This window comes from Scomber japonicus, chromosome 12 (assembly GCF_027409825.1).
Source record: "Scomber japonicus isolate fScoJap1 chromosome 12, fScoJap1.pri, whole genome shotgun sequence".
In the NCBI taxonomy this organism is placed as follows: Eukaryota; Metazoa; Chordata; class Actinopteri; order Scombriformes; family Scombridae; genus Scomber; species Scomber japonicus.
This window is the reverse complement of record NC_070589.1, coordinates 9,905,306-9,923,222: the sequence shown is the minus strand read 5'-3', so window position 1 is coordinate 9,923,222 and position 17,917 is coordinate 9,905,306. Positions and strand designations below refer to the sequence as shown.

At 39.3% G+C, this 17,917-nt stretch overlaps 1 protein-coding gene across 1 annotated transcript; it reads right to left on the bottom strand.

Annotated features, from left to right (window-relative positions):
• Positions 1-6,332: 6,332 nt before the first annotated feature.
• On the bottom strand, positions 6,333-17,370 carry LOC128369573 (cysteine-rich secretory protein LCCL domain-containing 1-like). The gene is made up of 14 exons (XM_053330650.1): positions 17,104-17,370; positions 12,181-12,299; positions 11,042-11,174; positions 10,055-10,170; positions 9,803-9,903; positions 9,515-9,682; positions 9,344-9,404; positions 9,113-9,179; positions 8,809-8,939; positions 8,604-8,647; positions 8,452-8,524; positions 8,003-8,072; positions 7,233-7,366; positions 6,333-6,384 (listed from the first exon to the last, which is right to left on the bottom strand). Exons 1-14 carry the CDS (start codon positions 17,368-17,370, stop codon positions 6,333-6,335), a joined length of 1,536 nt encoding a protein of 511 aa, XP_053186625.1.
• Between the last annotated feature and the right edge of the window lie 547 nt (positions 17,371-17,917).

Genomic DNA, 17,917 nt, shown 5'->3' with positions numbered 1-17,917 from the left:
ACATTACTTGTCATCCTGTCCGCAGTGATTGTTAGCCCACATGCACGGTGTGTGTCCGCCCAGGAGTTAACCGCCTGAGAAGCTGGCTATAAAGCATGAGAGTGATTGCACGAGTCATATTTAGAAAGTGCCTCACTTCTACACATGCCGGGCACATGCAGAGCTACACACATTCATCCACGGATGTGTATTCACACACACACGCGCACACACACTAGTGTGTTTCAGACATGGCCAGCTGTTTCCAAATTTCAAACATATTTCAAAAACCCTCATAATTGCTACGTCCGTTTGACGTTTCTGTATTTTACTGACCAACACACACAATCAAAAAGGTTTTATCGCTAAAACTGGCAACACAGGAGTGTGTTGTTAGACTTACACAAATACCAGCCAGGACTATTTATTCATTTGCTATGAAAAGACTCCTACTTTCCCTTACAGTTAAATGTTGCGGATTAAGTGTTCCAGGCCTGTAACTAACATTATATATAAAGAGTCATGAGGTGACAGTTATGACTATAGGTGCAAAATATAGAACCAAAGTAGGGTGACTCAGTTTAGTTTGGTTTGAGAGTGAACATTTTGAAAGCTTTGGCCCCGCTGCAGATTTACTGAGGCATTCAATGTATGCAGTGGCTTGCTGAGAAGTGTGGCTCACAATCTCCGTGGGGGCCCTTTCACAGATGCCAGGTTATACTCTGCTAAGTTCAACACATCAAGGTCAAGGGGCTACATTTCCTTTTATTGTCAGGGGGCCCAGAATTCAGTGCACCTGGTCCCCTTCAAATACTGCAACTCACAGTATTACAGAGAAACACCTTTATTGTAGATTGTCCAATGGTGTAGCACATACAAATACTATTAATCATTTTTACCATCATTCAATATATATATAATAATATGTTATTAATCAAGCAAGGATTCTGCCCTCTGTGTTAACGTTAACATTAAAGGGTGAGTTCACACAAACTACACTCACATGTGATTGTACTGTATGTAGCCATGAAGAAAGTTTTGGTTTTATTTGGCTATGGGTTGAGATGGAAACTAAATAAGTAGTATTCACACCACTGAGGCAACACATATAATAAGATTAAAAAAAATGGGCAAAACGACGAAGGGTGGTGAACTGTCCCGAAACCTGCTCAAATCAGTCAGGGAGGCGGGCTGATTGAAAATTGTAAAATTAAGCACTGTGGAGGTGTTATCCAAAAGTGGGTACAAGGCCTAAAAATGGGTAAAATGTGTAAGCTGTGGAGGTACCAAAACAAACTGTGCCCGAAACTTGCTAAAGTCAGCAAGGGAGGCTGGCTGATTGAAAAATTAGTAAAATTAAGTACCATGGGGGTATTATCCGAATAGCAGCAATGTGTATTTCAAGAAATAATGTCCTGGGTGGTCTCTGGATAATCTACAGAGACTACTTTCTACAGAACAGTGAATTATCCAGAGTAACCAGTGTTTCTGGAGGTAGATGCTGTTGAATTTCTTCCATGGTATATTTCAAACAAAAGTGGAGAGCGCAACAAGTCCATATACTTCCATCTTAATGAGGCGTGGTTGGAAATCTCAGAGCTGAACCCTTGAAAATAAATAATAGAAGTGACTTGCACGGTTAGACTCCACAAAGTCAATGAGAGAATATGTTTTTCTCTAATGTGGTTAAGCCACCCTTTAATGTGTTGTTGTATCTGGCATATATACCTTTGTGAAAAGTTGGGATCTGTGTTTTAAAACCACTCCCTATTTATATAGCGCACTATATTTACTGTCCACCCTTTGATTCTATTATCCTGATTCTGAAATGTACAGAATATACGGCCCTGAAAACCCCACTTTCTGCTTACAACCTGTAAGCGATTATACAAAATGATAATGATTTAAATTCTGATAGATAACTTTTTTTAAATGTCCGCTACAGATCATGTTGGTTTCTGATAAATGATTTTATTTGACATTTTGGGATCTATGCCTTCTTGAATGAGTATGAAATGAGAAAGTTAATACCACTCTTTTGCTTGACAGTGGTATCAATCTTGTAGAAACAGGGTGGAGGTTTCTGGTGCCATTTCACCTACTTCCAAGGTGCACGGAGAAGGTAAAAAAGTCTGAAAAAAGTTGAGGCTCCAGTAAAACTTGTAGTATAGGAGAACTTTATTAATAGACCAACGTGTTTCGGCTTGCCTTCATCAGGGTCAACTTTCTTCAGTGGTATCAATCTTCTCATCTGGAAAAGGAAGGAAGTTATAGTCACCAAAATGTTGAGCTAGTGAGAAACCAGAATCCTTAAAACCACTGTAAGACATTTGCTTGATTGACAGCCTCGTTGACTGATCGTAAAACCTGCCTCTCTGCTGTAATGGACTGCTTGGCTTGGTGAGCTTCTATTTGACCAAACTAGCTGCCTGTCTGACAGATGGAGTTATGACACATGAACTGTAATCTTTGCTGATAGACTCCTGCCTGCCCACCTGTTCTAAATGCTCAGATAAGCTTCTACATGACTGGCATGATGGCTGACTGACTGTTTCCTGACTGACAGGCTGGCTAACTGACCAGAGCAGTTCACAGATGTTTTGTGCCAGTGGCTGACTCTGCAACATGGTCCTGTGAATTTTGACAACACTACAATGTTTGCCTCTTTTCTCCAGGAGACCTGGCCCAAACCCAGTTAGTGTATTTAATCTTGGTTCATAGTTTTTTTTATATGATATACATTCAGGAAAGAGGTTATGTCCACTTCGGACCCATATCACTTACCTTAACTGGCCAGGTTATGCAAAATGGGCCAATATCAGTTTTTCAAATTCATATTTTAATGTCAAAAAGTAGTTTCAGAAGCTGTGAAGAACAAAATTCTTGGTGAACTGTTCAGTTTTTAATCTGTTTGTCAAAAAAATGTATTAAAGCGAAACATCAGTAGCTCTAAAATGAAACAGTTTCAACCAAATGTTGGTATCCCTGTCAGAATCTGTTAAACTCAGCACCTTGTTCAAAAGTAACAGTGCACCGCTTTTATGTGACTGCCTTATGTGTCTCCACGTACGTGTGTGGCTCATCGTGTGTGTTAAGGGGTGACCGACGGGGACTTTTCAGCTGGAGTCCGACCACATCTGTGCCCAAGCAGAGGAAGGAACGGAAATGCATCCCAGGGAAGTTGAGAGATTGGGATCAAGAAAACACAAAGTTAGTCTTTGTCTGTCCGGCTGCTGGCACAGCAAGTGGCCCCGAGCACTTCAACATCAGTGAACCCTCTGCACGGACATCGAACTTTCACTCTAAAAATACAAGTATGATACAGTCTGAGGTAAAAAATGAAACGTGACACCTTTAACACAGTGTGCAGATAAGGCTGCTGGTGGTGTTTTATTATTACTTCTTTTTTCAATGGACTTTGGAACTATGCTTTTAAAGACATTTTTTATTCCTTGAATGTAAAATGTCATAAATCTTGAATCCAAAGTCAGCACTCATGAACTTAGAGGTATTATTTTAGGCAGTTGCTACAGCAGAAATCTTAAATTGGACTGACAGAACATGAATAGTTTATGTTTTTAGTTGAGTTGGTAAACTGCAATGACATCAGCTGTTCTGACTGAACTGGCAACTTTTCTGCCCTTTATTTGAAACATGCTAAACCAAGCGCTAGATAAGATCTCCTCCCTGGAACCTGAGACAAGCAGTTTTCTCTTCCTCTGTGTTCCCCCTCAGTTCCTGGAAACACCCGCAGCTTTCTAGAGAGATTTCACTTGAAAGTTTGATCCGCAAGCTGAATTTGAGAAGCTGTTGAAATGTTAATGCCCAGATTGCTCAGGCTATCTGGACGCTGTAGGACTGATATTAAAAGAAGTGTGGCTATTCAACCATCTGTCTGCAAAATCTGGAAACAAGTGTAATGTAATACAGTGCAAGCTAAAGTGCATAGTCAGCAGGATTTCACAGATGTTGTTGCTGCATTACTTGGAAACTGTATTTTCTGATACTTTCCAACACAGCTTATATATTTATTGATAAAATAACAAATGACACAAAAAAGTAAACATTTGAATCTTTTTCTCCAAGTCTTTTAATTGTAATTCTGCCATGCACATACCTGGCCAGCCAGGGTTCATATATATAAATCTATAAAACAAAAGCTGGGGAATGCAGCGTAAAACACAACAATATGTTACATGAACAATATTTACAAACATATGAATATATTGAAATTATGGTAAAATTAGTCCTTTATAAAAGAAGGGGGGGGGGTAGCTTGAGTGACAAATACAGTCCAGTATATGCCTTCCATGCAGAGCGTGTTTTATCCATCTATTTAGGCAATGTGTTAGAAATGAAAATAAAAAAGCAGCAAAAGCAATTCAGCATTTGATAGCATAGAGTGTTCAACAATATTTACAACATTATTATGTAATATATACAAAAATATACAATCTATATTTTCACTGCCTCATTGTAGCTATACTGTACAGTCTAGCATCACTCTGACCAGACACGCAATGTATGGAGGCCCAAACCAGACATATTAAGGAATTAAATTCAATACTTCAACAAAAGCATTAAATAATCAATTATATCTTGTGGAAGTCATATGAGCCCACATGGATTATTCCAGATACATTACTGCTGCTGCCAGACAGCTCAGGTGAGTCCTCATGTGTAAGCTAATCAGCCAATCAGATCTTATATTTGTCATTATCATACTTATAATATTAGGAGTACCTATTTCTGAACTGCAGTACATAAACAACAGTGTGTCTTTGTGTTTTTCTCATGGATCATAAACTGCTGAGAATCGAGATGTCTTGTCTGGCACCTGTAGTTAACCTTAGACTAAAAGCACAAAATAATTTACTGTATGTCGCACAAAAGTATGTTGCAAGCATATGTTGCATATCAAATGAGGTTTAAAATGAGTCCGTTGAAAAAATTTAAAAGTCAGCTGAATACAGGATTTTCAACCAACTTACAGAGTTAAAGCTAATTTAATAAGTTAACATAGCTTGATGTTTCCCTGAATTTAACCAAATCTTTTAACCTTTTAATCTTCCCCAACATTTAACCGTATATTAACCAGGGTTTATCTACAAAAACTTTACAGCTTTACCTTAACATAATCAAGGCTTTTGGAGAATAATGCAATAGCAATATTCTTCCTGTCAACAGGGTTGAGCGCATAGATCTTTTCTACACACCAGGAGAATATCATATTAAAAGATATGAATTGCAGTGGTACCTTATTGCTATTATGCTTGTATTTCTGTTATTTTGTAGTATTTCAATTAAATTAATAATTTGATAAAAATAACAATAACATGCTTTTCTACAGCCCAATTAGGTGGAAAACCGCTCAATCTAGTATATCTGTGGTGTGATTAGTAGTATAAATAGATACAAAAGACACACTAGATGGCCAATAATAGGAATATGGGATGATTTGAAACTTCTTTTGATTGTTCATTAAAGGGAAATAAATAAGGCCATACTTGATGTGCATATTGAAGGTGTCATGGGAGCACCATAAATTAAAATAAATCCTGGCTTCACAAAAAAGCCTGCTGATCAAATCTGAGGTGGAAGTCAACATACACTAATGATATGGATTTATTCATTTTTACAGATTGAATTGTTCATCCTCTTTTATTAATTTATTAGTCATGTATTCATCCACTTTATCCTGTCATTCATTCTTATATTTTCCCTATATGTCTGGTTTGGCCTTCCATATGAATACGCTACTCTATTTGAGGTGAGTGTGATGAGCAATAATGCCCAAAGAATTCATCTAATCGCTGTCTAAACAGATTTATGAGTCTGTCTCACTTTGGTGCTAGTTTCTGGCAGCTGTACCATCTACACTGCCCTGTAATTTATGGTGTGTATCTATACTTTTAACAGATGAATAAACCTGTGACATTATATTTTTACCTTCACTTTCTTAAATTATGGGAAGCCATTGGACTGGTGCTAAATCTGGTTATGTATAAGTGTTCAAAAACATGATGTCATGATATCATGGCAGCGAAAGATGCATGCCAGCCCAATGTGATAATTACGGGTTAGAAATTTAAAGAAGACGTAACGCAGAAAACATCCAAGATCATCATTCACCAAACATCTTTTGCTATTATTGGAAACTGATTCACTCTGATCCGAACTTAAAAGGGAAGCCTTGAGTAAAGTCTGGTTACACTTTTAGTGTCAGACGCTGAACAGCTGAATTATTTACTGTAAGAATGACTGTAATTACAGGTTGTGAGATGGTAATGAGTGGGTTCGCTGGACGTGAAGTGGCCAGGTTTGACGGTACTCTGTCCTTTGAAAGTGGTTTTTCAGATGACTGCAAACACTCTGAAGGCTTTTCCTCCCGTCGGGTTCAGTAAGCTGGAAGGAGAAGAGCCAGGAGAAGACAGAGATGTGGTATGTGTGTGGTTTGTTTTCCAGTCACAGCAAGGACAAGGTCATGATGTAAAAATGTGTCTGAATATTGATATAGTCACTGAAATCTGATAATCACATTGATGAAAGTGCAGATTAACATTAAAGCTCGAAATAACAACTAGCTCAATATAAAACTAAATGTGCATACAACTCAACTCCATATAGTGTTTTTTGCAAGTTGTCATGTCTGGAATCCATGTAATTAGCCCAAATATATTGTTTATGTTGGCATATTTAAACCTCTATATTCATATTGTATACAGGAGGGTGACAAAGGAAAAACTGGTACAGGTGTGACCCCTACAGTTATGCTGTGGGGATCATTTTGCTGGCATGGTGTGGGTCCACTTGTCTCTTTAGATGGAGGGGTCACTGCAAATTAATACAAAGTTGTTCTAAGTGATGAGCTTTATCCTATGATGAAACATTTATATCCTGATGTGAGTCCTCTGCCAGGATGATAATGTCCCCATCCATAGAGCAAGAAGGGTCACTGAATGGTTTGATGAGTATGAAAATGATGTGAATCATAAGTTATGACCTTCACAGTCACCAGAACTCAACCCAATTTAACACCTATAGAAGATTTTGGACCAATGTATGCTTTCCACCACCATCATCAAACAACTAATAAGAAAATATCTTTTGGAAGAATGGCGTTCATCCCTCTAGTAGAGTTCAGAGACTGTAGAATCAATGACAACATGTGGTGGCCCAACACCATCGTAACACACTTTATGTTATTCTTTCCTTTTATTTGTTTCCTCCTGTCTGTATACTTATGTACTTACCTCTCTGAGGTGATGCCATTCTGGTAACTGCCACTGTACTGCCTCCTTCTGTCCACAGGCATCACATCAAGGTAACCTCCAGACTCATTCTGGATTACTCCTGCGTGAATGGCTGCTCGGCAGATACTGGATTTCTGAATAAAACAGGCCACTACGTGTTAACATGCTGTCACAGCAAATCAATCAAGAAAAAGAATGCATCTGGCTGGTGATTGACATATCATGTTCAATCCATATGAACAATTCAAATGGTGCCTCTACTTATGGTAAGAACAAAGAGTGAAGACTATGTTTTTTTGACTCTGAACTGTTGTATATGTGTTAGGTATAATGGTGCACTTGGTGGTTGAATCCCTGAACAATTATTGCTCTTTGAATCAGCATAAAATTCCTTTTTTTGACACTTATCATCATGTGTAAATGATAATCTTAATAAGTCAGACTCCAGGTATGGTGCATACTACATACTGGCTCTCTGGTTTGACTTACTGTAACAATAAAATTAAAAATAGTCATCATGAATGTTAATGACACCTAATAATGATAATTCAGGTAGAATTTCATTTAGGTTTTACAGTTAGAAGTCTGATATTGTGCATGCTGACACAGCATGTGGCACTGATGTTATGGGTACTGAGGGCAGCATTAACGCAATCAGTTATATTAAAAAATGATTAACTTGCTTTGATGTGTCAAACTGTAAGTTGTGAAAAAGGGCTATTGTTTCAAAATGAGTACTGGCAGGTGGTGAAAGTCATGTAAAAACTTACATCTGAGTAATAGTTTGTCCCAATGACTCTGATTCGACTGTCACGCATACAGTTCCTGGGACAATATAACCTGAGGAAAAAGCCATGGGTCACTTTATATGTTCTTACTGTTGGATATGTGTGTTATACATATTAATCAAGCAGCTGATTTTCAGGATAGCTGTCTAGTAGATTTTTCAAATTCAAAAAGAGTTGATAAAAACACAGGCTTTTGGAGTATATAAAAATAAATTGAATGACCTTTATGATTAAATGTACATTCAAATGATCATATATATGGATTGGCAGGCTAGTAGGCTGTGAATTCGGAGGATCACCTGAGTTAAAGAGCAAACCTTGGTTACTTTGAATGACTGGGACTCTTTGGCTCAGCCTGTTGTGATTTAATTAGGCCATTAAAATGATTCTCATCCACTTTTTTCAGTGAGCAAATTTGAAGCAGCAGTTACCTGGGACAGTGTCGTACAGGTTTCTTGAAAGGGCAGAAATGGGCCACGGTGGTATCACATGTTACTGCCTTCACTGGGAAGAAAAAAAATACTACAGTGTTTCTACATGACATTTGTATCTTAAATGTGAAAAGTGATTGTGTGTTTCTTACCAGGCACTGTCTCTACTTTGAAGGAATTAGCACTTCTGTTTTTCCTGTGAAATTAAACAAAACTGATCAAAGTTATACTGCATGCTGAATACCCATGCTTCATAGTCAAAGAGACCATATACAGTGGGTACATATTTATAATACATATATATTAATAAAACAATTTTTTTTAATATATAAACTAAATACAAAGGCTGAATCATACCCAATTGATTGAATACCATTCTTGTATGATTTGTTGAATTGTTGTTTTCTGCCCAGTCTGGTTACATCCAGCCATCCTCCGTCATTGTCTATAACACCAGAGTGTATCCCAGCTCCACACACACTGGATTGCTGGATAATTGACAAAGACAAGCAAATAAATGTCCAGCACACTGTGTCTTCAAACAAATATTATTATACATGCTCATCGTTTACTCTTTTAGAGATACATATGATTAAAGAGTCTTATCATTTGTGTACCATGCAATACAATAAATACATTAGACTTGTTAGTGAGCATTTACCATGTCATAATATCCAGTCCCAACCACTTTTCCAGACCTGTCAAGGCAGCCAGGTGGACACTCATATCTATGATAATAATAGACAGAAAAGTGAACAACACAGTGTCTTCATTGCATGCAATCTAAGCTGCACTGATCATTCCCACCCATCACTGCATTATAAGCACATAAGCTCCCAGACTTTTGATATATTATTTGATGGAGATCTGCTGCAGCGTCATTAGCATTTACCTGTTACAAGTTGTTCCCTTGCACTGATCTCTCAGCTTAGTCTCACAGTTGACCTGTTGACCTAAAAACAAACGCAAACAAAGGATAGATTTTCACAAACTCTTGTTAATGCTTGTAATGTTTGTAACGGTCCCATTCAGTGAGGTGTAGTTTTGTGGTAGCCGTCCTTACACATCTGCTCTGTGCTGACAACCTGGTTTCTCTCTAGGTTTTCATTAGGTGAGGGGTTTGGTGTCTGGGCCCTGGGTTGTGGCTCCCTGTCTCTCACTGGATCCGGCTCAGGTTCAATGTAGTTGGTCTCCTCGAGCTCAGGAGCTGGACGCCTGTCAACACCCCCATCTGAACACATGGATACTACGTAAGCTTGAGGTTTGTGTTACCATTGTGTAGTCTCTTTTATTAAAATGACGTGCTTTGAAAAACGCTTTCCAGAACACCACAAATCCATCTCTAACCCACCTTTGTAGCAGAGATTGTCCCTGCAGCCTCCAGCATAGCTGGCTGGACAGGCCGAGCATGGCGCTCCGTATTTGTATGGAGCATGACCCCACCAGTTACCCCTGAAAGAACAACAGGGATTTTGTCATCTTAAAAAAATGATAGAGATCTATTCAGATCTTAAATAATTAGTTGAAGTATTCGAATGAGACATGCACACTGATTTTAGTCACGATCTTTGTATCACATTGTGTCATTGTGTTAAAAACTTACGGTGGAGAGTAGTTACAGACCAAATAAACAGCTTTAGCCCAGATCATTCCCCACACGTTCATGTTGTAACACACATTGATGGCACAGCCAATACGATTGCTTGTAGCCCACACCAACTGAAAATTTAAATTAACATAAAAACAAAGGAAAGTGTTCAGTGATGTTTTTTTTACTTTACTACTCTCATGTGCTTGTTTCTGAATGATCAAAAACCTGCAGTCAATCAGTCATTACTGGGGTAGAAAAACATGCAGTACAGCATGAGTTTCTACAGACACAGGTGACACTTGGTTCACCCTGCTCTCACAGTTACATTAGCAATTATGCAACATTCAAGAGAAAAGGATTAGGTACAGATTTACATCTTTGTAAGCTCATTCACACACTACCTCTCTAAATTAAATGTGGCATTCCAAAATGACTTATCCTTTGAACTGGTTGATCACAATGTATTTGTATTACAACCATTTTTTTCACAAGCTATTACTGCCAAGCAAAGCACAAGTAAGGTTCCTAAACATGTTTTTGACAGACAAGATAGAAGATACTGACAATCCAACATGGATCTCCTCATATATGGATCTATCGAGTATCTGAAATCTGCAGCTTTGGCACAGTCTCCTGTTTTGTGTGTCTCCCAGTACACAGCAGCTCCATCCAAGTTCAACCTGAGAGGTCTAGACAAGCAAAATAACTAAAAGCACCTGAGAGGGTATGCAGAGCTAATAAATATTTGATGCATTTTTATACCATGCATCCAAAAGAGGAGTCAGTAAAAACGTCTCTGGTAGATAACACAACTCAGGATGTGCTTTATTAGAAACCTGTAGTATTGAATAAAGTACATTTTGGCTGTCATTTGGAGCTGACAGTGGAGAGAAGGGGGGTATAAATGTGTCTCTGTAATCCAAATGAATATCGAATGCAGTGGATGAATAATGACACATCGTTTTGCCTTTAAAACATGAACTGTATGACAACCCTTACCTGAGTGTAGTGAGTGCAAACAGGTCCTGAACATCTGAATGGGCAGTGTGGGTTACACTCCTGGGAGTAGGGATAGCTGTAGTACCTCACCTCATCATACCAGGCTTGGACATGGTAGGTAGGGGGACGGTCCCTAAAGTGATGGAGAAGGTGTTCCAGTGTATACTTGCATTATGTCAACAAACACACAATAAATATATTAAAATCATGTGGTATCTCATCTAACTTGATGGTAATGTCTACATATAAAACACTGAGACTGATCAAATTATAAACATTTAATTAGAGGCACGAACACACAGGTTGACCTCCACAAAGGTTGACGCTGTGCATAGCTATGAAGGCAATTACATCAGATCACCAGACACCATGTACTAGCAATCAAAAAGTTCAATCAAGTCTGAACAAACTGCAAAAAAACTGCCTAAATGGCCATAATAAGTAAAACCACCTGTGCATGTGCATCTATAATTAGAGAGAATAGAAACAAATATATAGAAAGAATATATTCACCAATGTCATTAAAGGTGCATTAATAGTTTTATTGTTGTTGTTTTAGGTAGATAAACATGTTAGTAGGGCAAAATAGCTTTTTGGGGGCTTTGAAACTACGGCAGCAATTACTAGAATGTATTCAAAGCTTTGCTACAAGGAACACAGACACAGCCATCAAGGTAAAGTACATGTAAGAATATTGAAATACTGATTTTGCCATTTGAATGCCCTGGCATTGGATGAAGCTTTGAAACTTCGAAGCATTCAGCACAGCCCTACATGAGCATTATTTGGAGTCATGTTTCGACAAAGTCAAATATTCATTCTGCTATTAGCTTTTTTGTTCTCCACCTCTTCCTAAGGGAAATATTTGGCTTTTCAGCTACTAGATGCTTCACTACATTCATCAGGTAGGCACTAACTCTGTCTGCTTGCCAACTGGTGTTAGGCAGGTGGCATACAGTGGGTTTTTGCTGAAAGCTGCTGCCTGCTGAGTCTGAAAATAACATTAGTGAGAATGATTAGTGGTATCATCTCTACTGATGTGGAAAGGAATGGTGCATACAGTAAGAAAACACTTTTATTCTTGTATTGACTTGTATTATATTGACTTTCTCTGCAAGCCTATATTTGTACATACACACCTGCCCCAGTGCGCTCCAAGGTTTTGGCCTATTTGTGTCAACATGTGGCTCGGTCCATGTTCCCATCGACAGGTATGTGCCCAGTGCTCTGCGCTCCTCTCTAACTCAGAATCCCATACCTGCAAAGCACACATGCACACAGAAGAAAGACACACTGTAATGGTTCTCAGTTAAAAAGGTATTTGCCTCAAGAGAGATGAACTTGGAAGGTCAGCTTAGGTAAGGAGATAATAACTTTTCCATCCAGCAGCGAAAGCACTAGATTTGATATTAGTTTTCACCTCATTTGGCCTCAGGCTAAGGTTACTAAGTCAAACAAACAGGGGGATATTGGGCACCACCCATTAAGGTTAAACTCAGAAAATTACATTATTTCTGAGTCCGGAGCAGCTCTGTCCGCAACAGATGTTTGCAGACCTGAAACTCCACTCTGGATCACCCCAGTGATTTAAGTGGGCTAAGTGGCCACTTACCGTCACTGTGGCTTTAATTGCTACTCATTACATTTTTCAGATATCTCATCATTCTCTTAGAGGAAATTTAACTACCATAAATTCCACTAAAAACTCATCTAAAAGTAACCAAACACACTTGTGGCAAAATGAACCTGAAAGATGAACCTGCTCTTTACTTTAAAGTTCTGTGGCATACCTCTCGCAAATTTAACACAGTATTGTCAAAACTAGGCCTCTCCTATTAAACACACACACACTCTCTCGTACACAGTCACACACATGAGAGTGAGGATGAGAAACAGAGAGGTATCACTACCACCACAGCAACTGGCAGCTTTGTGCTACTACTTCAGTGTGGTTGTTTCATAGCTTGTTTCCAGTAAGTTCTGGTCACATAAAACAAGCTGAGAAAATAGAGAAAATAAATCTACCAAAAAACAGTGAGTCTCTGTTTGGGGTGCTTGATGCCATTTTTGCAGTGGAAACTCAACAAAATTAAACATAGTTGAAGTCAAAATACCTGTAAAGTATTCACACACCTCTTGTTTTGAACAAAGCAGAAAAGCAGACCATGGTTATGGGACCGAGCAATTCAAATGTTGCGGAAAAGTTAATTTACTGTTGACTCTGCTGGGGAGGGAGAAGAATAGGTGCACTGTGCACTGCTGTTGGCATACTGTTTGGTTGCATTATAGCTATCACTTGTCAAAACTAATAGGATAATCTTTAAGTGTGGAGTTTTAACTGCTCTGATTGACCATCATAATGCGTTCCATATGTTTGGTAAGGTTAACACACTGAGCACACTGTTTCCCATTTACTGTGGTGCTGCTTACTGTTCAGGCCTGATTGGAGAGGTAAAATATTTGGACTCTGCTTCTATGGCTGCGACCCAGCTATGATTGAGATACCAACACAGAGGTAATATTTTATTTTTCCAATGGGGGTAACTGGACTATTCCTTGACTCTGTTGTGCAACCATCGGAGTCTACATGAGGTTTCTGGTCCCAGACAAAAAACACCAATTGATGGTTAGATGTTGCTGACAAGTGACTGCTTGTGGTCATGTGAATAATGACTATGACCTTAAACCATACCTCTTAACGGACATTCAGACCAAAAACATCACTGGATTAATAAAACACAAGGACTGCACTCAAATGCTGTTGAGATGTGATCCAGCAAAAGTTGAGACAAATTCAGCTTTGTGTTTTTTGCCCGTTACATAGGAGGACTATACTCCTTAAAACGTTTTTCAAGCAGGGTTGAACTTGGTCTGAGTGCAGCCTTACGAAGGACGTCATGGTTGATTGTTGGGTGTAAAAGCTGTGTGACTTCAACAGTGGAGATTGCAGTTATTCGGACCAGTACCAAAAGTCAAGGTTGGTTTGAAGATGGTCTTTTATTTGCCTTACCCCGACAAAACCTTAAACATAGGGGTGGCAGCTCAAAGAACTTTCATAAATGTTGTTTTTGGAGAGGCTGTGTGACAATTTCACACATAAGAGTCATGTTTGGACCTAAAAGTACACTACTAAGTCCTATTATAATCCTTAAGGATTCAGTATGCTTTAAAAGGAGGAGTGTTTAAGATTGTTGAAGAGTGTCTGAAACCTCGTCCCTCCACTGATTTCTAACAATGGAATTATGGGGGCTGCATCCAACAATTTTTGTAGCTTTCTGAAGCAGACAATCCAAAAAGCAGTGTTTGACCAGCTGTGCAGAAGCCTTCACTTTTAATGTGTACAACCCGAGTGCAACCCCATGAAAGTCTGCCCAAAAGTATGTGTTATTATCGAACTGTGTCTCACCCTTTTCTAAGATGGCAGACGTTTCCCTGTCTCTGAGTGTAGCCATTTGGAACACCCTCCTTATAAAGCAGCACTGTCCACCTGCAGAGGCCATGCATCAATACTGCCACGGGTTATAATGAAATCTGAGGTCTGCATGAAGCTTTCACTGCAAACAATCTCCAATAGATACTAATGGTCTTTGCCAGCTCATTATTCTCTCCAAGCTCTTGTTATTCTTCACCCTCAATTATCCAGCAGAGAGGAAGATGGACTGCCCGCCAGCCTTTGGAGAAAGGTCACGGTAACAACTACCAATCTCCTTTTGCATTCCAAAGAGCATTAAGTTCCCAAAATACAGAGCTGTTTCCAGCCATCTGCCCAGACCACCTCTGCTACAGAAGTAAGTGCAAAATGTGCAGTCTGGCAGCAGTGGATTTAGGACGCGTTCTAGAGGTAGCTCTTTGCAAAGAAAAATATTGAGGAAGAAAACAAGAAGCCATCCTTTGTTTTTATAATTCCAAGTATGCAAAATGCGTCACGTAAATACTTGTAATTTAATATACGGTATAGAAAGTGGTTGTGATTATGGGAACCTTTAAAGAGATTATATTACTTGGGAAAATCTGCCAGGCAAGATGTGACGTGTTTTAGATTAAAGAACGCAACAGTGCTTTAAAGGCATGTGCTGAATGGCTTTTATGAAATTAAGTCAAAGCTGCAATGAGGTGCATGCAGCCCCCCTTGGCCTCCAAATCCTGCAATCTGAAAACCAAATACTCAGTCCTCATCAGTACTCTGCCTTACCACATCATTATCATCAGTAATAGTATCCCTCGCTAAAGAAACACTGGATTAGTGTACATAACATACATTTACACTACCGTGCCTCGCACTTCAAACGGCGGGGCTGAACATGTTTGAAATAGATTCACCGCCATGGCACCCAAAATGAGATGCGTGGAGGATCAAATAAAAGATAACATTGGCGTGGGCCAGGATTTGAGTGAGCAGCGATGGATGGGGAGAGAGAAGAGGCGAGCGAGAGCGCGAAAGCGAAGGAGGGTGAAGAAAAGCCTGAGGGAGAGCTTCTGAGGCGGGAGATCAAGAAGGCAAAAGAGCAAGGCAAGGAGAAAAAGAGTCAGAAAGAGGAGAAATGGAGTGATAGAGTGAGAGACGCGGGGCAGGAAGAGAGGGAGGGAGGCCAGTATGGTTGAGGTAGAGGGCAGGACAACACTGCGGGGGTGAAAGCTGGATCCGAGCCAGGGTCAGTGAGGGCGGGCAAGCAGGAGGCTGGAGGTAGCCAGACAGTGGCTTTGGTTTGCAGAGCTCATTTTCTCTGTCTTTCCTTCCTTACTTCTCTTTCTTTAGCTGGGAGAGAAACACTGGCAGGAAAGTACTTTTCTCACAGAGGGATAGAGAGGTGACCTTAGTGTCAAACCTCACTGATTTGGCCAGTTGTTTCAAGGATGTAAAACATCTTTACAGAATAAAACTGACCATTGATACAGTCCTGAACCTCTTATTTACACCTAGTTACTGTTGCTTTGCCTCTTAAGCTTTTAATTGTCACAAGGTAAATACACAGTTAATGATAATGATGGCAGATTTTATACTTAAAATTCTTAGTTTTAATTAGTAATTTAGTCATTTTTGAAACAATAGGTTCTTGAGTTCAGACAGACGTAGACAAAAGCAGACTTTTCATTTCTAGCCAGTTTACAACTGGCTTAAATGACAAGTATTGTTACAATATTATGTTAGCTAGAAAGCTAATTAAGCTGATGTTAGCTCTACAAATTAGTTGAAACTGTCTCACTGTCACCGCTGACTTCTTAATATTTCCCGCTCTCTCATTTTAATACGAAAATCATGTGAACCCTGTCATTTAATGGCTACAAGCTAAGGCTGAGGCTAAAGCTGCTTGTCCCCAGTCAGCATCCTTGCCAGTTGATGACATGGAAATAAAAAACTAGAATTGCTCTTGTAATGCAGTCTAGAGCTACTTACTAGTAGTGTTAAAAGTATGACAAGGAAAAATAGACACAGACCAACAGACTATTATTTTTGTTCTAACATCATGCTACATTTTGTGTTCGTATTTTGAAACAAGAGAGTTTTGTTTCACTTCTTACGTTACAAGACACTGATATGTTCGGCAAAAGTGATGGTGTGCTATATTTATTTATGAGGTTTTCCTGAACATAACCTGTAATGTAATGAGTTAGTTAACAGTATGCTCATTGGTCTTGGAATTTAGGCTGAGTTAGGTTACAACTATAACTTGCTAAGCTAAGCCGTACATGTTAACTATTACAGTTTACCTTACAGCAGATAAACAAACTGGTTAATACATTCCTTACACTATAATTTTGTGTGACTCTTATCTAAAACAAATAAAATATCTATCTATCTATCTATCTATCTATCTATCTATCTATCTATCTATCTATCTTTCTATCTCTCTATCTATTTATCTATCTATCTATCTATCTATCTATCTATCTATCTAAATCACCTCCACTTATCTCCAGTAATGACTTCACAAGAGATTAGCTGATGCTGGTACTGTTCATCAGTTTGCAGACTTGAATCTTTTGGAATGATACGTATTCCAGCATCATTTAACAGACTTACCAACAGGACCAGACAGAGAACCAGGGTTCTCAGCACTTACCATGTACTCCATGTTGGAGGCCGGAGGATGGACCTGACCCCGTAACTTGTTGTGCAGGTCCAGGATGAGATGCATGTCTCCTTCGCTGATGGCCCTCTTCCCTCTCGCCCTGGCCTTCCACCACTCCTCATCCCGGTCCCTGTACTTGTCCAGGATGGACTCGAGTCGTGTGGAGTTGGTGAGGACCATGGAGACGACGGTCTGGGTCAAACACAGGAACAAGCTCACTGCTCTAAACCAGCCCGGAAACTGAAGAGGCTGCTTCATGTTGAGGAAAATACAGCTGCTCAATCAAGAGTAATCTTTGATGCCTGCAAAATAGAGAAAGTGCATGTTGAGTGAGAATAGTTTGAGTTCATTCAGGCAGGCTTAACTTGTTGAAAACAAGCATTTATTTCATATGTGATGTTACACTAATGCACGGCCCATTAGAATATGCATTTCCCTTTTATGGCATTTTCTTCATTAAAAAACTGTTTTACATTAGTTTTTATGTTGTCCCTTCTCTTTGGTCAAGCATCTCAATGAAGGAGGCCAAGGGCACCTTGAATCTGTAACTGTCTCTGTCTCATAATGCAGTAATTATAGGGAACTTCTCTTCAAACAGTGAGTCCAATACAGCTCTGAACGAACTGAGTGCATCTGCAGGTCACTGCATCACTACACACAGTGGGACCAGTGTAAACTAAGCTTTCACACGTTATGTTACAGACCACAAGGTAAGATTTAGTGCGCATGAGCGAGCTACTGTACTATATGTGCTCAGTGTAACATCCAGGGAGGCTTGCAGAATTTAAAGTTGTAAAACAAACCC